Below are 23,771 nucleotides of genomic sequence, written 5' to 3' on the forward strand. Positions count from 1 at the left end.
TTACAGACAAGCAAAAGCTAAGACTATTCAGCACCACCAAACCAGCTTTACAACAAATGCTAAAGGAACTTCTCTAGGCAGGAAACACAAGAGAAGGAAAAGACCTATAATAACAAACCCAAAACAATTAAGAAAATGGTAATACGAACATACATATTGATAATTACCTTAATGTAAATGGATTAAATGTTCCAACCAAAAGACATTACTGGCTGAATGGATGCAAAAACAAGACCCATATATATGCTGTCTACAAGAGACCCACTTCAGACCTAGGGACACATACAGACTGAGAGTGAGGGGATGGAAAAAGATATTTCATGCAAAAGGAAATCAAAAGAAAGTTGGAGTAGCAATTCTCATATCAGACAAAATAGACTTTAAAACAAAGACTATTACAAGAGACAAAGAAGGACACTACATAATGATCAAGGGATCGATCCAAGAAGATATAACAATTGTAAATATTTATGCACTCAACATAGGAGAGCACCTCAATACATAAGGCAAATACTAACAGCTATAAAAGGGGAACTCAACAGTAACACAATCATAGTAGGGGACATTAACACCCCACTCTCACCAATGGACAGATCATCCAAAATGAAACTAAATAAGGAAAAACAAGCTTTAAATGATACATTAAACAAGATGGACTTAACTGATGTCTATAGGACATTCCATCCAAAAACAACAGAATAAATGTTCTTCTCAAGTTCTCATGGAACATTGTCCAGGATAGATCATATTCTGGGTCACAAATCAAGCCTTGGTAAATTTAAGAAAATTGAAACCACATCAACTATCTTTTCCGACCACAATGCTATGAGACTAGATATCAATTACAAGAAAAAATCTGTAAAAAATACAAACACATGGAGGCTAAGCAATACACTACTTAATAACCAAGAGATCACTGAAGGAATCAAAGGGGAAATCAAAAAATACCTAGAAACACATCACAGTGAAAACACAATGACCCAAAACCTATGGGATACAGCAAAAGCAATTCTAAGATGGAAGTTTATAGCAATACAATCCTACCTGAAGAAACAAGAAAGATCTCAAATAAAAAACCTAACCTTACACATAAAGCAATTAGAGAAAGAAGAAGAAAAAACCCTCAAAGTCAGCAGAAGGAAAGAAATCATAAAGATCAGATAAGAAATAAATGAAAAAGAAATGAAGCAAACAACACCAAAGATCAATAAAACTAAAAGCTGGTTCTTTGAGAAGATAAACAAAATTGATAAACCATTAGCCAGACTCATCAAGAAAAAAAGGGAGAAGACTCAAATCAATAGAATTAGAAATGAAAAAGGAGAAGTAACAACTGACACTGCAGAAATACAAAGGATCATGAGAGATTACTACAAGCAACTCTATGCCAATAAAATGGACAACCTGGAAGAAATGGACAAATTTTTAGAAAACCACACCTTCTGAGACTGAACCAGGAAGAAATAGAAAATATAAACAGACCAATCACAAGCACTTAAGTTGAAACTGGGATTAAAAATCTTCCAACAAACGTTAAGTCCAGGACCAGATGGCTTCACAGGAGAATTCTACCAAACATTTAGAGAAGAGCTAACACCTATCCTTCTCAAACTCTTCCAAAATATAGCAGAGGGAGAAACACTCCCAAACTCATTCTACGAGGTCACCATCACCCTGATACCAAAACCAGACAAAGATGTCACAAAAAAAGAAGACTACAGGCCAATATCACTGATGAACATAGATGCAAAAATCCTCATCAAAATACTAGCAAAGAGAATCCAACAGCACATTAAAAGGATCATACACCATGAACAAGTAGGGTTTATCCCAGGAATGCAAGGATTCTTTAATATATGCAAATCAATCAATGTGATACACCATATTAACAAATTGAAGGAGAAAAACCATATGATCATCTCAATACATGCAAAAAAAAGCTTTCAACAAAATTGAATACCCATTTATGATAAAAACTCTACAGAAAGTAGGCATAGAGGGAACTTACCTCAACATAATAAAGGCCATATATGACAAACCCACAGCCAACATCATCCTCAATGGTGAAAAACTGAAACCATTTCCACTAAGATCGGGAATAAGATAAGGTTGTCCACTCTCACCACTACTATTCAACATAGCTTTGGACGTTTTAGCCATAGCAATCAGAGAAGAAAAAGAAATAAAAGTAATCCAAATTGGAAAAGAATAAGTAAAGCTGTCACTGTTTGCAGATGACATGATACTATACATAGAGAATCCTAAAGATGTTACCAGAAAACTACTAGAGCTAATCAATGAATTTGGTAAAGCAGCAGGATACAAAATTAATGCACAGAAATCTCTTGTATTCCTATACACTAATGATGAAAAATCTGAAAGTAAAATTAAGGAAACACTTCCATTTACCACTGCAACAGAAAGAATAAAATACCTAGGAATAAACCTACATAAGGAGACAAAATACCTGTATGCAGAAAACTATAAGACACTGATGAAAGAAATTAAAGATGATACAAACAGTTGGAGAGACAGACCATGTTCTTGGATTCGAAGAATCAACATTGTAAAAATGACTATACTACCCAAAGCAATCTACAGATTCAATGCAATCCCTATCAAACTACCACTGGCATTTTTCACAGAACTATAACAAAAAATTTCACAATTTGTATGGAGACACAAAAGACCCTGAATAGCCAAAGCAATCTTGAGAAAGATAAACAGAAGTGGAGGAATCAGGCTCCCAGACTTCAGACTATACTACAAAGCTACACTAATCAAGACAGTATGGTACTGGCACAAAAACAGAAATATAGATCAATGGAACAGGATAGAAAGCCCATAGATAAACCCACGCACATATGATCACCTTATTTTTTATAAAGGAGGCAAGAATATACAATGGAGAAAAGACAGTCTCTTCAATAAGTGGTGCTGGGAAAACTTGACAGCTACATGTAAAAGAATGAAATTAGAACACTGCCTAACACCATACACAAAAATAAACTCAAAATGGATTAAACACCTAAATGTAAGGCCAGACACTATCAAACTCTTAGAGGAAAACACAGGCAGAACACTCTATGACATAAATCACAGCAAGATCCTTTTTGACCCACCTCCTAGGAAAATTGAAATAAAAACAAAAATAAACAAATGGGACCTAATGAAACTTCAAAGCTTTTGCACAACAAAGGAAACCATAAACAAGACCAAAAGACAACCCTCAGAATAGGAGAAAATATTTGCAAATGAAGCAACTGACAAAGGATTAATCACCACAATTTACAAGCAGCTCATGCAGGTCAATATGAAAAAAACAAACAGCCCAATGCAAAAATGGGCAGAAGACCTAAACAGACATTTCTCCAAAGAAGATATACAGATTGCCAACAAACAGATGAAAGAATGCTCAACATCATTAATCATTAGAGAAATGCAAAACAAAACTACAATGAGATATTATCTCACACCAGTCATAATGGCCATCATCAAAAAATCTACAAACAATAAATGCTGGAGAGGGTGTGGAGAAAAGGGAACCTTGTTGCACTGTTGGTGGGAATGTAAATTGATACAGCCACTATGGAGAATAGTATGGAGGTTCCTTAAAAAACTAAAAATAGAATTACCATATGACCCAGCAATCCCACTACTGGGCATATACCCTGAGAAAACCATAATTCAAATAGAGTCATGTACCACAATGTTCATTGCAGCTCTATTTACAAAAGCCAGGTCATGGAAGCAACCTAAGTGTCCACTGACAGATGAATGGATAAAGAAGATGTGGCACATATATACAATGGAATATTACTCATCCATAAAAAGAAATGAAATTGAGTTATTTGTAGTGAGGTGGATGGACCTAGAGTCTGTCAATCAGAGTGAAGTAGGTCAGAAAGAGAAAAACAAATACCGTATGCTAACACATATATATGGAATCTAAAAAAAAAAACAAACAAAACAGGTCATGAAGAACCTAGGGGCAGGATGGGAATAAAGATGCAGACCTACTAGAGAATGGACTTGAGGACACAGGGAGGGGGAAGGGTAAGCTGAGACAAAGTGAGAGAGTGGCATGGACATATATACACTACCAAATGTAAAATAGATAGCTAGTGGGAAGCAGCTGCATAGCACAGGGAGATCACCTCAGTGCTTTGTGACCACCTAGAGGGGTGGAATAGGGAGGGTGGGAGGGAGGGAGATGCAAGAGGGAAGAGATATGGGGATATATGTATACATATAGCTGATTCACTTTGTTATAAAGCAGAAACTAACACACCATTGTAAAGCAATTATACTCCAATAAAGATGTTAAAAAAATAAGTAAATAAATAAATAACTTAAAAAAAATAGTCTTCTGCCACATCGGTTTTCTTACAATACCTCAAATAACGCTTTATTCTATGAGTCCACCATTACCCTGATACCAAAACAAGACAAAGACAGTATAAAAAAAGAAAATTATAGGCCAATATCTCTTTGATGAATATAGATGCAAAAATCCTCAACAAAATATTAACAAAACAAATCCAAAAATACATTTAAAAGATCAGACACCAAGATCAAGTGGGATTCATTCCAGGGTCACAAGGATGGTTCAACATTCACAAATCAATCAGTGTGTTACACCACATTAACAAAAGGAAGAAAATTCACATGATCATCTCAACAGATGCATTTTTTTGAGAAAATTCAGCATCCATTAATGATAAAAACTCTCCACAAAGTAGGTATAGAAGGAATACATCTCAACATAATAAAGGGCATTTATGACAAACCAACAGCCAATATCACACTCAATTGTAAAAAGCTGAAAGCCAGGAATTCCCTGGTGGTTCAGTGGTTAGGACTCTGTTCTTCCACTGCAGGAGGGCAGGAACAAGACAAGGATGTCCACTCTCACCACTTCTACTTAACATAGGGTTGGAAGTCCTTGTCACAGCAATCATACAAGAAAAAGAAATAAAAGGTATCCAAATTGGAAGAGAAGAGGTAAAACTATTTGCAGGCGACACAATACTTTATTAAGAGAACCCTAAAGAATCCACTCCAAAACTTATTAGAATTAATAAATGAGTTCAGCAAGGTTGCAGGACACACAATTAATATACAGAAATTTGTTGTGTTTCTGTACACTAATGATAAAGTATCAGAAAGAGAAAGTAAAAATAAAATCGCATCAAAAGAATAAAATACCTAAGAATAAATTTAAGCAAAGAGGTGAAAGCCCTATACTCTGAAAACTATAAAACACTGATGAGGACTTCTCTGGTGGTCCAGTGGCTAAGACTCCACACTCCCAATGCAGCAGGCCCGGGTTTGATCCCTGGTTAGAGAACTAGATCCCACATGCCTCAACTAAAAGATCCCACATGCCACAATTGAAGATCCTGCACGTGGCAATGAAGATCCCGCATGCCGTAACTAAGACCTGGCACAGCCAAATAAATAAATATTAAAAAACCAAACAAACACTGATGAAGGAATTTGAAGATAATACAAAGAAGTAGAAAGGTAGTTCATGTTCTTGCATTAATTTATATTGTTAAAATGGCCATACTACCCAAAGCAATCTACAGATTTAATGCAATTCCTATCAAAATATCCAGGACATTCTTCACAGAACTAGAATAAATAATCCCAAAATTTATATGGAATCACAGAGGACCCCAAATTGCCAGAGCAATCTTGAGGAAAAAGGAACAAAGCTGGAGGTATAACCGTCCCAAACTTCAGGCTATATTACAAAGCTACAGTAATCAAAACAGCATGATACTATCACAAAAACAGACTCATAGATCAATGGAACACAATAGAGAGCCCAGAAATAAACCCACACCTATGGTCAATGAATCTATGGCAAAGGAGGCAAGAATATACTGTGGAGAAAAGAGAATCTCTTCAACAAGTGGTGCTGGGAAAACTGGTCAGCCACATGTGAAGCAATGAGATTAGGACATTCCTTCATATCACACACAAAAATAAACTCAAAATGGTTTAAAGACCTAAATGTAAGACTAGAAACCATAAAACTCCTAGAAGAAAACATAGATGAAACACTCTTTGACATAAATCGTAGCAATATTTTCTTGGATCAGACTCCTAAGGCAAAAGAAATAAAAGCAAAAATAAACAAATGGTACCTAATTAAATTTAAAAGCTTTTGCACATCAAAGGAAACCACTGACAAAATGAAAAGACAGCCTACAGAATGGGAGAAAATACTTGCCAACAATGCGACTGACAAGGTGTTAATATGCAAAATATACAAACAACTCATACAACTCAATATCAGAAAAAAAAAAAAACCCACAAACAAAACAATCCAATCAAAAAATGGGCAGAAGACCTGAATAGACATTTTTCCAAAATAGACATACAGATGGCCAAGAGGCACATGAAAAGATGCTCAACATCATTAATTATTAGAGAAATGCAAATCAAAACAGCAATGAGATATAACCTCACACTTGTCAGAAAGGCTATCTTAAAAAAAAGTCTACAAATAACAAATTGTTGTAGAGGATGTGAAGACAAGGGAACCCTGTACACTGTTGGGAATGTAAATCGGTGCAGCCACTATAGAAAACAGTATGGGGGTTCCTGAAAAAACTAAAAATAGAACTACTATATGATCCAGCAATTCCACTCCTGGGTATATATCTGGAAAAAACAAAAACACTAATTCGAAAAGATATATGCACCCCCAATGTTCACAGCAGCACTATTTACAATAGCCAAGACATGGAAGCAACCCAAGTACCCATCAACAGATGACTGAATAAATAAGATATGAGATAAATACACACACACACACACAAACATACAAACAGTGGAATATTACTCAGCCATAAAAAATGAAATACTACCATCTGTAGCAAAGTGGATGGACTTAGAGAATATTATGCTTAGTGAAATAAGTCAGACAGAGAAAGACAAATACTGTATGATATCACAAATATGTGGAATCTAAAAAATAATACTAGTGAATGTATACACAAAACAGAAACAGATTCACAGATAAAGAAGACAAACTTGTGGCTACCAAAGGGGAAAAGGAAGAGGGGAGGGACAAATTAGGGGTATGGGATTAACACAGATAAACTACTATGTATAAAATAGATAAGCAACAAGGATATACTATATAGCAGAGGAAATTATAGCCATTGTTTCATAATAACCTATAATGGAGTACAATCTGCAAAAATACTGAATCACTATGCTATACATCTGAAACCAACATAATATTGTGAATCAACTATACTTGAATAGAAAACCAAAAGATTTGCTTCCTTAACCCTCAGCCATACTGTCTACAACTCAGATGCTGAAAAAGATAAAACTAATGTACTAGAGAATTCTGTGACTCATGGAAAGGCAGAATCTACCAAGAAACTGGTTGAACTGTTAATAAGAAATGATCATATGCTGAAAGCTATCTTTCTCTTGCATTATAGGTGTCAGTAATCTATCTTATTGTCTCTTATGCAACAAAACATTTCAAATAGTATTAGGGTGTCAGTTAAGTTCCAGTGTTATTCTGAGACCAATCATGTAGAATTTAAAGACCGCTAAAATATCTTACATGGTAAATGCTGAAGAAGTACATTTACATGAGAGACTAATAAAGTCTTGGATAGTTGGCCTTGCTCAGTGCCTGCTGGATGAAAAGTCAGTAAAAGAAATCATGGCACTGCTACTTTCTAATCATATAATAACCCATTAAATTAAAGATTAGCTGCAAATATGAAGACTGAATTAATATTTCCACTACAGAATTGTGCTTTTGTTTTATAAATGAAAGTACCTACAGACTGGATGTTTTGTTTATATTCATTATGAGCACCAAGTAATCAGGAACGAAGATCTTATATGGGAATGTCTGGCAACAAACACAAGCAGTACTAAAATATTCAGTGTTGAATAATGTTTTTGAATCTCATCACTTATCCTAGAACAACTGTGTTGATATTTACACTGACGGTACAAAATCAATTCTGATACCTTAGCCTGAATCAAGACAGTAGTACCAAACTGTATTAGAGTTCACTGTATTATTCATCACCTCATGTTCAGATACACACACACATGCACACACACACACACACACACACACAAAGTCAGTTTAAGGAAAAAAAATTATTAATTTTATTAAATCTTGACCCTTGAGTAGACTTCTTTTTAATATTCTGTGACAAAATAGGAAATACACTTCTGCTGGATCCCAAAGTTTTTTGTTTTGTTTTGTTTTTTGGCCGTGCTGTGCAGCTTGCAGGATCTCAGTTCCCCAACCAGGGAAAGAACCTGGGCTGGCAGTGAAAGCCTGGAACCCTAACCACTGGGCCACCAGGGAACTCCCTAGCTACTTTTTAATGTAACACCAGTTTTACTTTAAAGAATGTCAGATAGACAAATTATAGTTATTTTGACTTAGGTATTTGACAGACAAATGAATTAAAGGAAGCTGCCACTTGAAGGAAAACAACTGACAATCTTTTCAACAGTGATAAAATTTGAGTCTTCAGACAAAAACAAGAATTCTGAAAAACCTGCATCTGCTACCATGAACTTAACAGCTTCCTAATATTAAAGACTTTTCAGATAAGACTTGTGGTGGTATTAAACAATGTGATTTTTAAAATATTGTATATAAGCCACGTCAACATTTGGAAGATCTCCATGTCTCAGTAAGCCAATTTTTTCCATCTGACCACAGTGTGATGTTACAAAATTATGCATGGGGAAGAGATCCACTCAAAGTGCAAGATAAACCAACAGATTTTTTTTTAACATCTTTATTGGAGTATAATTGCTTTACAATGGTGTGTTAGTTTCTGCTTTATAACAAAGTGAATCAGCTATACATATGACCAATAGATTTTAATGCATCAGAGTGCTAGAAGTTCTCAGATTTGGCTTCTACACTGCAACTACCCTTTAAGAAACTATCTCTTGTTGAATTTTGGTGTAGCATCAAAGAAGAATACCCACAATTATCTGAAAAGGCTTTATAAATATTCCTTTCTGGGCTTCCCTGGTGGCGCAGTGGTTGAGAGTCCGCCTGCCGATGCAGGGGACACGGGTTCGTGCCCCGGTCCAGGAAGATCCCACATGCCGTGGAGCGGCTGGGCCCGTGAGCCACGGCCGCTGAGCCTGCATGTCCGGAGCCTGTGCTCCACAACGGGAGAGGCCACAACAGTGAGAGGCCGCGTACCGCAAAAAAAAAAAAAAAAAAAAAAAAATATTCCTTCCTTATCCAACTAAATTATCTGTGTGAGGTCAGATTTTCTTCATATATTTCAACTAAAAGGAAATGATTAATGCAGAAGCACATATAAGAATCCAGCTGGCTTCTACTAAGCCAGATATTAAAGAGATTCATAAAAATATAAAACCATGCCACTCTTCTCACTAATATTTCTTTGAAGTGCTTTGGAAAATATAAGGAGTTCTGAAACCAAAAAGTTTGAGAACCACTGTTCTACATCAGTCTAAGGACCTCCACTTTCTTATTACTCAGTTGAGTCTGAAGCCTGATTTTTTAGGCAAAATAGAAGCCTGGAGATCAGAGTCAATTATATAGAAGATGAGTGGAAAAATATCTGATCAGATAAATGTCTGACTGCAAAACTCTGCGTTGGATATTTTTTCATTCCAAAGCCAAGGAAAAATTATTTTTTGATTATATTTCATTCTCTTTATAATGCTTGTACCTCCACCCGAATAGATATCTGAAAGCTACTAATTCAAAGCACATTTAAGAGGAAGAAAGCAACCAGTCTCTTTAAAGAACTTCAAATTAAACATCTGACATCCCCTCCCAAGGCAGATTCATACTTAACAGAATAAAACTTATTGAATTTCTATTCAATAACAAATGGAACAAGAAGAAAAATAGCTATAAAACTTAAACTGAATAACAGAGGCCTTTTATTCTGTATGATATATTTTAGTTTTAAGATTTATTTCTAGGTGTATTATAATCAGACATAGATGACTCTAAATTATTTGAAATATAGGTTATGGGAGATTCGTTTGACAAGCTTTTCTTGAACACCTTACATATTCAAATTAAACACTGTGCAGGAGATAAAAATGCTAATATCGTCCCATCCTTCTAGGACACCGAAGACACACATTATAGATGGGTCTCTATACACACGGAGTTTATTCAGTCTGCGGCTTATTACCAGTGCTTAAAATGGCACCACAGTCTGTTTAACACCCTAATTGAAAAAAATCTTCTCTATCCATGTACTACCAGGCTCAGTGTTTCAACTCTGAAACCCAGAGAAGATCTTACTGGGTATATAGTTCCCTCATGCAACATGGTACCTAAACTTCTTAAAATGCATTTATTTTTTTAATTGAAGAATAGTTGATTTACAATGTTATATTAGTTTCAAGTGTACATTATATTCCATTTAAAGTTATTATAAAATATTGGTTATATTCCTTGTGCTGTACAAAATGCACTTAAATTTACTAATTTTCAAAGACTGATTTCTAGATTTACCATGAGACGTAGATGGCCCTGAAAAAAGTAGTTAAGAAGCTGGTCTGTCACAAACTGTCTATCACATCATGGTAATGGTATAAACTAATTTAGAATATGGCATGTCAAACTGATGGATTTGGTATCCAGTTTGTTCATTCATTCATTCAATATTTACTGAATACCTGCTATGTGCCTGGTACTATGCTGGATACTAGGGATAGCATGATAACTAAGACAGAGACGGTTCTTGCCCTCAGGGTGCGCCAGGGAAACAGACATTAAGCAAACAGTTGCATAATTATTTAGTTAGACATATACCACACTCCTGGTCTCTGCTAATCGTCCATCCTGCTGGCTTCCAGTGAGATTCCTATACTAGGAATCGGAAAATTCCTCAAAGCCCATCCATAACAGACTCTAGATTAGCATCAATGCCTTGAAATAAATTCCACACACCTATTAGAGCCTTAGGATCTTTCAAGAAAAACCAACTAAGTGTCAGTGTTCAGATTTGCTGATGGGGTCAAAGTTAACAAATTAGAGTCCAGAATAAGAAATCACTACATATGGGGGAGGGGAGGACACAAGCATTTCAGATCTTACTCCTGAGTCAGATGATAAATCATCAACTTTTCCTAACTACAGTAATTGCTTCCTCCATATTTAAGTTTTGTGACATTATCAAAAAGCTTGCATCAAATTTTGTTTAAACATAAAATGATTTAACAGTCTATTTTGCTAGTTTTCTGACTTTATATGAGGAAAAACTCCAAGACCATCTAGGTATTAATTAAATTAGTTTTTAGGAAAAACTCCAAGACCATCTAGGTATTAATTAAATTAGAAATAGTTCTATCAAATTTTATATTTTAAAAACATTTTACCATTATTAAAAGTCAGCTCCTTATTTAAGATTTAGAAGACTTTTGATGTCCCAAGGAATACTTTAAATATGATTTTATTTGTTAGAAATCTGGTTTTAATTCCACATTCTCTTTTATTTTTTATAGTCCTACTGCAAATAAACAAAAATTTTTCTTCAACTTTCTCCATGTTCTGATTTAAATAGAAAAACATTAATACAGGTGAGGAACAAACATTGACATGTTTATTTTCCTTTAAAACATCTGTCAAAAATAAAATATGCACTCCATTCTTACATTTATATGTATATAAATTAACCACAATAGTCTCTCTTTACTTTATACTTTACCTTCATAGCCCTCCTATCCTTAAACACACGCATACACGCACAAACACAAACACCTTAGTTCTCTTCCCTTTACCTGTCTCCAGGCTATTTCCCCTTCCCTTCAATGCCAAATTTACCAAGCCCACCACTTTATTTCCTTCACAATCTCTCTTAGCCTCTAATCTGGATTCTGTTCTGAGTACTCTACCATAACTGTAATCTCAAGTCACCAACGATTTCCATGTTTATATAGGCCAAATGGGCTTTTCTCATTCTCAGTGAGCTCTGTGACACCCAATACGGCTGACCACCTCCTTTATGAACTCTTCTTCCTTGACCTCCATGTTTTAAAATAAAACTAAGTTGATTTTTTTCCACTTTCATCTGTAGTACTATTCCAGTTCTCCTTCTATATCTCTAATCATTTCCTTTGTGTTTCCCTGGTAGCTCTTATTTCTCCTACACTATTACTCTACGTAGCATGGTTCTTGGGTTTCTTTCCACAGGGCTTTATCTTTGGTCTTGCCCTCTGTGGAAATGAACCTAAAGCAACTCAAACGATGTTTTGAACAGACAGATCAGTGGAATTAAATTCCAAGTTGAATATTCTGAAGGATAAGGCAGCATTTGGACATAAAAGTGCTAGAAAGGCAATATAAGGAAGTGGCCAGAAACACAGACTCTGGAGCCAGACTCTCAGTTAAATTCTGGCTCAGTCACTTCCAAACTATGTCACATTGGACAAATTAATTAACCTCTCTGTGCCTTAGGCTCCTCATCTGTAAAATGAGGACAATAATCATACCTACCTCAGGATTAAAGACTGGCATATTATAAGCGCTATAAAGATCATTATTAAATAAATTACAAGACCACCATCTATTAAAAAATCAAACTCATTAATTTACAGGTCTACCTTGTAACTCAACATTTTGGTTTTGTTATGGTTGTTTTTCAAAACCCTTAAAATGTTCTAACTCCAACTGACTGAGAGTCACTCTAGTAACTTTAAAGAGTTTTAACACAATACTATAGATTTCTAAGAGGACAGTGTTCACACACAGAAACACATATACACACATATACCTACACACACACACACACACACACACACACACACACACACAGAGTTAGAAGAATACTATAAATTTCTAGAGCGAAAAGGAAAATGCAAATCTGCTCTAACTTTATCATTTTACAGATCAGGAAACTGAAGATAGGAGAGACAAGTGATTTGTCCAAAGTCAAATAGTAAGTGACAGTATTGGGGCTAAAATGCAAGTCACTAAGGCCTGTATCTATGAATTATTTAAAAAACATTTTTCCTCACATATTCATAATGTGAAGAAATATCTTTTCTTAGAATGCAGTTTTGCTTTCAGGAAATGTTTTCTTCCCTCATTATGAAAAATCTGAAATTTTATGAGAAGGAAACTATCAAAACTTTATCAATTATTAAATCCTACCTGAAGAATCAGGGTAACTTTAGATGTCTTTCTTTAGAAGTCATTCTATTCTATAGCTAAAAGTTTGTCCACATCAAAGTAGACTATATATTTTAAATTTTTTCATGGTTATTCAATATACAAAAGTAATTTTAAACATTCATTGAGAAAAATTTCCTTCTTTATCTCTGCAAACCCCATCTCTACTAATCTTTTGAACAGCAGGACATAAAAGATAAGGTAAAAAGGCACAAATAAACAGCAGTTTGAGCCCTAACATTTATTTAGGACTTGCTCTGCACAGTCTGCAGTACATTGCAACAGACCTTGTAGAAAGACAAAACAGAAGGAATAGACTTTATCCCTGCCCAGAGAAAGCATGCCAGCTAAAAAAGGAGCCTAAACAAATGCATATGAAAAACACATTATAAAATAAAGACTACCAAATAGAGCACAAGAATAACGAACAGTTGGAAAATTATCCTGACTCAGATGGACTTGCCCACTATCTTGAGAATTTTGAAGACTTCAAATTATTCATGAGTTATAAATTCTTTGTGCCCATGGCTATTCTACTTACAAGTCTAGTTACAGAGACTGTTGAACAATCATTTTTCAAACATAAAACAAGTTATATTACAGTATGCAATTGAAAAATCCAAATAACAGGTTTTTTTTTTTTAACGTTAGCTAGGAATCTGTTACAGAGCCAAGGAACAAATGACTAAATCCCCTAAAACCACACAACAGTAACTCATATTTAACAAGAAGCTTGAGATCAAAAGTTTCTGATCTCAAGAATCCGGCATGCCATATACAGAATGCATAATAAAATGCATTTACACATGCACAAAAACCACTCTTCTCTCTGAGAAGTTCTAGAGTACCAATCATTAAAATACTGTCTATTTTGGCTAAAGTACTTCCTTTTTAAGACACAGCAAAGATTTTTTTTCCTCAAATGTTTTAAAAAGAAACCAGAAACTCTCAAAGCCTATTTATTCTATTCTCTTGGTTTGAAATCTGAAGCTATACTATAACCTTTCAGACCATTAAGTTATTCTTTACTATTATCAAAGTGTAACCTAATAAAGCACTTAATCTACAATCAGGTAATTAACAAACAAAAAATTTTAATTGTTATGCAATAACTCCAGCAAAAGTGTCCAGCAGATATGGCAACAAAACATGGTTGGCTTTGGAGGAATACAGTAATTTTGCTATTTAAATATTCAGCAATCTAAAATGCAGCACCAGGGCTTCCCTGGTGGTTCAGTGGTTGAGAGTTCGCCTGCTGATGCAGGGGACACGGGTCTGTGTTCTGGTCCGGGAAGATCCCACATGACGCAGAGCAGCTGGGCCCGTGAGCCATGGCCGCTGAGCCTGCGCATCTGGAACCTGTGCTCCGCAACGGGAGAGGCCACAACAGTGAGAGGCCCGCGTACCGCAAAAAAATAAAAATAAAAAAATAAAAATAATAAAATGCAGCACCAGAATGTAAAGGAAAAAAAATCATTGTATTAAATTAGAACACTTCAATTATTGCCCTAGTTCTACTGCTTACCATTTTTGTGTCCTTAGAGAAGCTACTTAACCTCTCTGTGCATCAATTTTTCCATCTGTAAAACAGGACTAGGAATACTTACTTTATTATATGTAAGGAACTAACAAGATGATATATGTGAAAGGGGTTTGTAAACTATAATGGCCGTATACATTAAAGGTGTACGTATTTGTATATAAATGAAAGAGAAAATGGATATATAATGTTACTGATGTAATCATTAAGTAAATTCAGGTTAAGTGGATCCTCAGACAACTCTGTTCTATTTTTTACAATATGCCTAAGACCTGGATAAGAGTAAATCTCAAAGTAAGCTAACAATTATTTAGAAAAAGCCCTCTAAAAGAAGTTTTTGAAAAAGTCTCTTCTAAGATAAGACTTCTTTTTAATGCAAGTATCTTTCCGAACTCATTTAGTCACATTTTTTTTTCCAGCCAGACAAAGAATCTGTAAAAGGCCATGAAAGCAGAGATAAGAAAATGGCCAAACTCCAAGATCCATGTGCACACTCAAGTTGTGAAGTTCCAAAACAACAGAAGCTGTATCCTTTTGAAGTAGACTTTATAAACTAATTTCCTTTGATTTCTAAGGAAATTCCTCTTGCCTCTGAAGATTTTATATGAAGTTATATATACTAAACAAAACTTTCTAAGAAATAAATAATATACATTAAGAAAATATGCCATTCTTACAAGCATGTATTAGGTATTAATCTAGGCATTAATTTATAAAATATCATTGCCATTCTGTGAAACTCTCTATTATGGCCTTCCATGGGAATAAACCTTTGGCAAACCTTTTGAACCAATAACATTACCAGTCAACCTTTCTGCATTAATTAGCATCTTTCCTATTCTTTGTCCAAAGTTTCAAGTTTCTGGCTCATGCTGCTTGAATCTGTAGAGATACTAGACACCATCCCTTCTCCACAAAAGAAAGCAGTGAGGTCTAACAACAATCCACTCCCAAATGACTCTGCCAAATATTAAAAAAACAAGGATGCAAGTACCTCAAAGTTCTCCCTATTGACTATTAAACATTTCACAGTCGAACATTTCACCAAGGTGATTTTTTTTAGCTCTAAAGCTTAGATACAGAAACAAGCACAAAGCTGATGCATCTCTGGCTAGTACAACCATAAATAAAGAAAAGACAGGTCATCTCTAACTGAACGTTCTGCTGGACTTCACTGTTTATGTTACTTCTTAGATCAGTAAAACAGATTTAGATTTCTCCAAGCAAAACATGTAAATATACCCTTTAAATGATTATGGAAAACAATGAACTTCCATTACTGTGACATCTCTTAGTGAACCATACCTAAAATTGTTCTGTTTGATAAGCACTGAGTGGCTAGCATTGTGCTGAGTGTCAGGAGTGGTAATAAAAAAAGCACGTGACACTTCCTGCCTTTCAGAGGCTTATGATACAGATGAGAAGACAAGCCTTTTAGATCAAACAACTAGGGACCAATACAAGAAAGAACTTTTTTTTTTAAAGCAGGTGTTGTGTAGCATAATAAACAGTTTATGAAGCTCTAAGGGCCCACCACAATCATTTTCTCAGAAGAGTGGCCCAGGCTGTTCCTTTTGCATAGTTGCTGGCTTACAAAGCAAAAGAATACATTTAATGAAATCAACACTATTTCCCTGGTCACAAAAGAATGGACCACGGATCATGAGCCAGGGTTATCACAGCAATTCTACCCAACTATATATATAATCAGATCCTCTTTCTGCTTAGGGAGTCTGAATGAGCAATGTGTGAAAAAGACTAAAATGGAATTACTGGAGCTGCTGTTGAATCAGGAGTGACAACAAGCCACTGTTTCAATTTTCCATGAGGACAAGTGTATGTTCCAAGCTATGAAGCATAAGAGTTGCTTTATTAAATAATGGTATACTAAACAGTCAATAGCTACATCTACTTTTTTAGATATTAAAATATTCTTTTAAACACATGTCCAATTATACAATAAAACCACATGGTTTGCTTATTGGCTCTGTTAAGTCTGGTTTATACTAAGCAAAACCTTGAGGCATGAGAATCCCTATATTTCTTAATTTCTAATGTAATCGCACAGTATCAATTACAATAATTTCTGTCAATGAAATTAAGAGCCTAAATGAAAGAAAAAGTCTACATCTTTCTACACAAGAAATGATGCCACTTGCCTTTTTGATGAAACTGTTAGAATATTTTATATGGAAAAATGAAAAAAAAAAACTAAGCATGAGATCATTATGTCTTTCATTTTCACTTTAGCAAGAACAAAAAGAACAATCCAGGATTTAAGAATCAAATTCCTGTCCAATGACACTATTTATAGTCATGATGATAAAATTAACTTCCTTATCCCAACTGTTAAAACAAAATAAAGAAAGAAAAAGTGAAAAAGGATGCTGTCTCTCTCTAACTACTGTTATCTAGTTAAGTTCATGCTTATCCTCACTTTACCTTGATATAAAACACTAAGATATGATAAATCAGTAATTAGGAAATGAAAAACTCAAACAGAATGTGAAAGAGAGTCCTAACAGTTTTCTTAAACATGAGAATGTTTTTTCTACAACATCAAAGGATTGGAGGGAGGGTGATAAATAATTTTCTAGTAGCACTTTTCACAGCAAACTAATGAGAAGTAGCTTTTACAAATGCAAGAAACGTAATGCATTTATTTTAAAAAAAGAACACCATTCAGGCTTCCCTGGTGGCGCAGTGGTTGGGAGTCCGCCTGCCGATGCAGGGGACGCAGGTTCATGCCCCGGTCCAGGAGGATCCCACATGCCGCGGAGCGGCTGGGCCCGTGAGCCGTGGCCGCTGGGCCTGCACGTCTGGAGCCTGTGCTCCGCAGCAGGAAAGGCCACAGCAGCGAGAGGTCTGCGTACCGCAAAAAACAAAACAAAACAAAACAAAACAAAGGACACCATTCATCTTCCTTTGTAAAAATACAGTCCCTTTAAGGCTAGGATAATTTTCTTCATAACAAATACTTGTTCTCTTCCCTAGAAAAATGTTACTAGTCGTAAGGTCAATCTGTGGCTTGACAATTGCTACTTTTAATATATACTGTTCTGTTTTCATCAAATAATAGAGAAATTATCCCAAACCTAAGAAAATGTATTCAGCTATTTCAGTGTTAAAAATATTCTTCTGTGGTAACTTCCATAACATATACTTCAACACATTCATTTTAACATGTATCAAGTCTCTTCTTCGTAGTGCTGGATCCCATCTTAAAAAGTTTACTCCTGGGCTTCTCTGGTGGCGCAGTGGTTGAGAGTCTGCCTGCCGATGCAGGGGACGTGGGTTCGTGCCCCAGTCCAGGAGGATCCCACATGCCACGGAGCGGCTGGGCCTGTGAGCCATGGCCGCTGAGCCTGCGTGTCCGGAGCCTGTGCTCCGCAACGGGAGAGGCCACAACAGTGAGAGGCCCACGTACCACACACACAAAAAAAAGTTTACTCCCACCCCCCAACCCCTGCCAACTTTAAACATGATTGTGTCAACCCAAAGCTAATACTAAGCTCTGGTCAGCCAATACAGTTGGAGCCTTGCTGAAACCCTGTTCTCAGCTGCCCCCTTGCTGCTGAAAATGAACTTGGAGGCTGGCACAGTATAGAAATATACCAGCTATGTCTGAGAGAATAAGCTGAACACAGGAAATTTTTGAGAAAAGGCAGAAATCATGAGATACCATCACTATAGTATTCCAAATCTCCTAACATATTTGATTAATAACTAAAAACACATGAAATGTTTGGTTTCCCTAATCTTCAAGTGTCAAAGTTCTCTGGTCCAAAATTCTGAGCTGCTAGATATTTATACCTTAGGAAAAGCATTGAGTTAACTGAGAATTTCAGTGACAGTGAGTGGTGACAATAATCAGAGAATGAATCGTTTATTGTTAGCATATGCTTATTTCTATCATACACTCTCTACATCCTTTAAAAAAAAAGACAAAGAAAAAGAAAAGCCTAGGATACAAACTACCAAGGAATTCTAATTCATTCATGTGTTACTGGTTTAACATACAGCACTGTAACCGAGATATTCATATGGCAACTCTATGCAGAATGTATTTTCATTTTAGAGGAAAAGCAGATGGAATGAAAGTAAGCTTTGCATTTTTTCCCCATTTAGTCTCACATTTGTAACATAAAGTGCTCGTATAAACATTTACTTTTGTATAAGCTAACTGATTATCTTACACATTCTTCACTAGCAAGAGTAAATGCTTGATGAAGTACAGAGAAAAGAGGGATAGAAAGTCTCAGGAATAGAGCCTAAAAAGACATTTTTATGTTTATACTTCTCCACTGGTTATAGACAAACAAATAATATGTTGGTTATAAACAAACAAAGAATAAAAATCAATAAGCAGCTTATATTTTCTAAATATTGCCTGGCATCAACTCCATGTTTCCACTTCATAACGCTGAACAGCTCAAAATCAAGCTTGTGTTATAGCACTTAGGCTGTTCCACTCATACAATTTATTTTATATTGCTTCCTATCTCTCATATCTTTTTATCTTCCACAGCATTCAGCTCAGTGCCTCATATATAGCAGGTATTCAAAACTATTTCTTTTATTCTTTCAAAGTGAACTTACCCTTCGAAACGACACAACATAAAACGTGTCTCCCCTTCTGTGGATGGCTTCAAAAAAGTCTTGATAACTTCTGGGTGAAGCATAATACACCTGTAGCTCACTCCCTGAGTTCCTGCTGAAGTAAGAAAATGGCAAAGTGGCAAAGTGTTCTTTAACGAATAAATTTCTATCCTCTCAAAAACGCTTCCCATTCTGAATTGTAAGAATCTCTCTCAACCAAAATATTAGTAGTATTTTGGCAGCAATTTTTATAGTAACATTTTGAAAAGCTCAAGGTCCGGATATTTGTAAGATCCAACTCACTAAAGCCAAAACTCTCATTTCTGTATCAAGGCTCTAAAATGTACCAGTCAAGTGCATTGCAAAGCATGTAAAAAAAAATAGAAGTACCAGAAAATAGATTTCTGCATTGGTTTGCATGATTTTAAAATTTTGGTAACATAAATTAAGTCTGAGGAAAAGTTATCTTTCACCGTTCTGTCAAATGTGTGAAGGTGCACTTGTCTATGAGGCTGTGTGAAAGGTGAAAAGCACTTAGGATTTGGAAACAAATACACCTGGCTCTGAATTCCTGCTCCGCCTCTCAACTGGATATTCTTGGGGAAATCAATCTCTGAGGAACCTCAGTTTCCTCATCAATAAAATGAGGGTAACCACATAAACCTTTCAGGACTGTTACTGGGGTCAGAGATGTTAGTACCAAGCATGGGTCCTCTTCCATGGGAGTCACTCAACAACTGCTAGCCATAGATATTAAAAGTACCAAGTCAGTGCCTTGGTAAAATTATAACTAAAATTATAATACCTCAGAGCACATCTTATCCCAAAAGATATACTCAAATGATATTAATATAGTTCTTAATAATATTTTCAGGGTCTTTTATTGTTTAGCACAATAAGCCAACACCCAAAAGTTAGAGTTAAAAAAAAAAAGACTTCATTTTTCTTCAAAAAGAAAAATCATATTCTTTTATGCCTTCAATCAAACTTTTATTAACTTAAGAGGAGGGCAAGATTGACCTAAAAGGAAATTATAACTGAGTCATAAGAACTTCCTTTGAAATAATTTCACGTGCTCAAGAGGCCATCTCTGACTGTAATACTTTGAATATACAGTCAATTCTTATTATTTATGGTAGTTATAGTCCTATAAAGTCAGTGCAAACACTGAATTAGCAAACACTGAACCATTCTCCTAAGGGAAATACAGGTTAGGTTCCTGTGAAGGCTTAGTTACAGCATTTTTTTCCCTGAATTTTTAAAATTTATTTTTTTATACAACAGGTTCTTATTAGTCATCAATTTTATACACATCAGTGTATAAATGTCAATCCCAATCGCCCAATTCACCCCACCACCACCACCACCGCCCTGCCGCTTCCCCCCTTGGTGTCCATACGTTTGTTCTCTACATCTGTGTCTCAATTTCTGCCCTGCAAACTGGTTCATCTGTACCATTTTTCTGGCTCCACATATATGCGATAATATACAATATTTGTTTTACTCTTTCTGACTTACTTTACTCTGTATGACAGTCTCTAGAGCCATCCACGTCTCAACAAATGGCCCAGTTTCATTCCTTTTTATGGCTGAGTAATATTCCATTGTATATATGTACCACAACTTCTCTATCCATTTGTCTGTCGATGGGCATTTAGGTTGCTTCCATGACCTGGCTATTGTAAATAGTGCTGCAATGAACATTGGGGTGCATGTGTCTTTTTGCATTATGGATTTCTCTGGGTATATGCCCAGAACTGGGATTGCTGGGTCATATGGTAATTCAATTTTTAGTTTCTGAAGGAACCTTCATACTGTTCTCCATAGTGGCTGTTATCAATTTACATTCCCACCAACAGTACAAGAGGGCTCCTTTTTCTCCACACCCTCTCCAGCATTTGTTGTTTATAGATTTTCTGGTGATGCCCATTCTAACTGGTGTGAGGTGATACCTCATTGTAGTTCTAATTTGCATTCCTCTAATAATTACTGATGTCAAGCAGCTTTTCATGTGCTTCTTGGCCATCTGTATGTCTTCTTTGGAGAAATGTCTATTTAGGTCTTCTGCCCATTTTTGATTTCGGTTGTTTGTTTTTTTAATATTGAGCTGCATGAGCTGTTTATATATTTTGGAGATTAATCCTGGGTCTGTTGATTCGTTTGAAAATATTTTCTCCCATTCTGAGGGTTGTCTTTTTGTCTTGTTTATGGTTTCCTTTGCTATGCAAAAGCTTTCACGTTTCCTTAGGTCCCATTTATTTTTGTTTTCATTTCCATTACACTAGGACGTGGATCAAAAAAGATCTTGCTGTGATTTCTGTCAAAGAGTGTTCTTCCTATGCTTTCCTCTAACAATTTTATAGTATCCAGTCTTACACTTAGGTCTCTAATCCATTTTGAGTTTATTTTTGTGTATGGTGTTAGGGAGTGTTCTAATTTCATTCTTTTACATGTAGCTGTCCAGTGTTCCCAGCACCACTTATTGAAGAGACTGTCTTTTCTCCATTGTATATCTTTGCCTCCTTTGTCATAGATTAGTTGACCATAGGTGCGTGAGTTTATCTCCAGGCTTTCTATGCTGTTCCATTGATCTATGTTTCTTTTTTTGTGCCAATACCATATTGTGTTGATTACTGTAGCTTTGTAGTATAGTCTGAAGTCAGGGAGTCTGATTCCTCCATCTCTGTTTTTTTCCCTCAAGATTGCTTTTGCTCTTCAGGGTCTTTCAGGTCTCCATATAAATTTTAAGATTTTTTGTTCCACTTCTGTAAAAAATGCCACTGGTAATTTGATAAGGATTGCACTGAATCTGTAGCTTGCTTTGGGTAGTATAGTCATTTTCACAATGTTGATTCTTCCATCCAAGAACATGGTATATCTCTCCATCTTTTTGTATCACCTTTAATTTCTTTTATCAGTGTCATAGTTTTCTGCATACAGGTCTTTTGTCTCCCTAGGTAGGTTTATTCCTAAGTATTTTATTCTTTTTGCTGCAATGGTAAATGAGAGTGTTTCCTTAACTTCTCTTTCAGATTTTTCATCATTAGTGTATAGGAATGCAAGAGATTTCTGTGCATTAATTTTGTACCCTGCTACTTTACCAAATTCATTGATTAGCTCTAGTAGGTTTCTGGGGGCATCTTTAGGATTCTCTATGTATAGTATCGTGTCATCTGCAAACAGTGACAGTTTTACTTCTTCTTTTCCAATTTGTATTCCTTTTATTTCTTTTTCTTCTCTGATTGCTGTGGCTAAAACTTCCAAAACTATGTTGAATAATAGTGGTGAGAGTGGACATCCTTGTCTTGTTCCTGATCTTAGAGAAAATGCTTTCAGTTTTTCACCATTGAGAATGATGTTTGCTGTGGGTTTGTCATATATGGCCTTTGTTATGTTGAGGTAGGTTCCCTCTATGCCCACTTTCTGGAGTTTTTATGATAAATGGGTGTCGAATTTTGTCAAAAGCTTTGTCTGCATGTATTGAGATGATCATTTGGTTTTTATTCTTCAATTTGTTAATATGGTGTATCACATTGATTGATTTGCATATATTGAAGAATCCCTGCATCCCTGGGATAAATCCCACTTGATCATGGTATATGATCCTTTTAATGTGTTGTTGGATTCTGTTTACTAGAATTTTGTTGAGGATTTTTACATCTATATTCATCAGTGATATTGGTCTGTAATTTTCTTTTTTTTTTTGTAGTATCTTTGTCTGGTTTTGGTATCAGGGTGATGGTGACCTCATAGAATGTGTTTGGAAGTGTTCCTTCCTCTGCAATTTTTTGGAAGAGTTTGAGAAGGATGGGTGTTAGCTCTTCTCTAAATGTTTGATAGAATTCTCCGGTGAAGCCATCTGGTCCTGGACTTTTGTTTGTTGGAAGACTTTTAATCACAGTTTCAATTTCATTACTTGTGATTGGCCTGTTCACATTTTCTATTTCTTCCTGGTTCAATCTTGGAAGGTTATACCTTTCGAAGAATTTGTCCATTTCTTCCAGGTTGTCCATTTTATTGGCATAGAGTTGCTTGTAGTAGTCTCTTAGGATGCTCTGTATTTCTACGGTGTCCGTGGTAACTTTTCCTTTTTCATTTCTAATTTTATTGATTTGAGTCCTCTCCCTCTTTTTCTTGATGAGTCTGGCTAATGGTTTATCAATTTTGTTTATCTTCTCAAAGAAGCAGGTTTTAGTTTTATTGATCTTAGCTTTTGTTTCTTTGTTTCTATTTCATTTATTCCTGCTCTGATCTTTATGATTTCTTTCCTTCTGCTAACTTTGGGTTTTGTTTGTTCTTCTTTCTCTAGTTCCTTTAGGTGTAAGGTTAGATTGTTTATTTGAGATGTTTCTTGTTTCTTGAGGTAGGCTTGTATATATGAACTTCCTTCTTAGAAGTGCTTTTGCTGCATCCCATAGGTTTTGGATCGTCGTGTTTTCATTATCA

General features: G+C 35.6%; 1 protein-coding gene across 3 annotated transcripts in view; it reads right to left on the reverse strand.

Annotated features, from left to right (window-relative positions):
- ATF6 (activating transcription factor 6) overlaps positions 1-23,771 on the reverse strand; it is a 222,639-nt gene that overhangs the window by 104,300 nt on the left and 94,568 nt on the right. For 2 of the 3 annotated variants that reach the window (XM_082655486.1, XM_082655485.1), the window contains one exon: positions 19,326-19,440. In XM_082655486.1, coding sequence (XP_082511612.1) covers positions 19,326-19,440 — 115 coding nt within the window. The remainder of the gene's footprint in view (positions 1-19,325; positions 19,441-23,771) is intronic. The other variant, XM_082655484.1, reaches the window with a different exon arrangement.

The sequence above is a fragment of the Grampus griseus genome (assembly GCF_964374135.1).
Source record: "Grampus griseus genome assembly, chromosome: 1".
NCBI classification, from domain to species: Eukaryota; Metazoa; Chordata; class Mammalia; order Artiodactyla; family Delphinidae; genus Grampus; species Grampus griseus.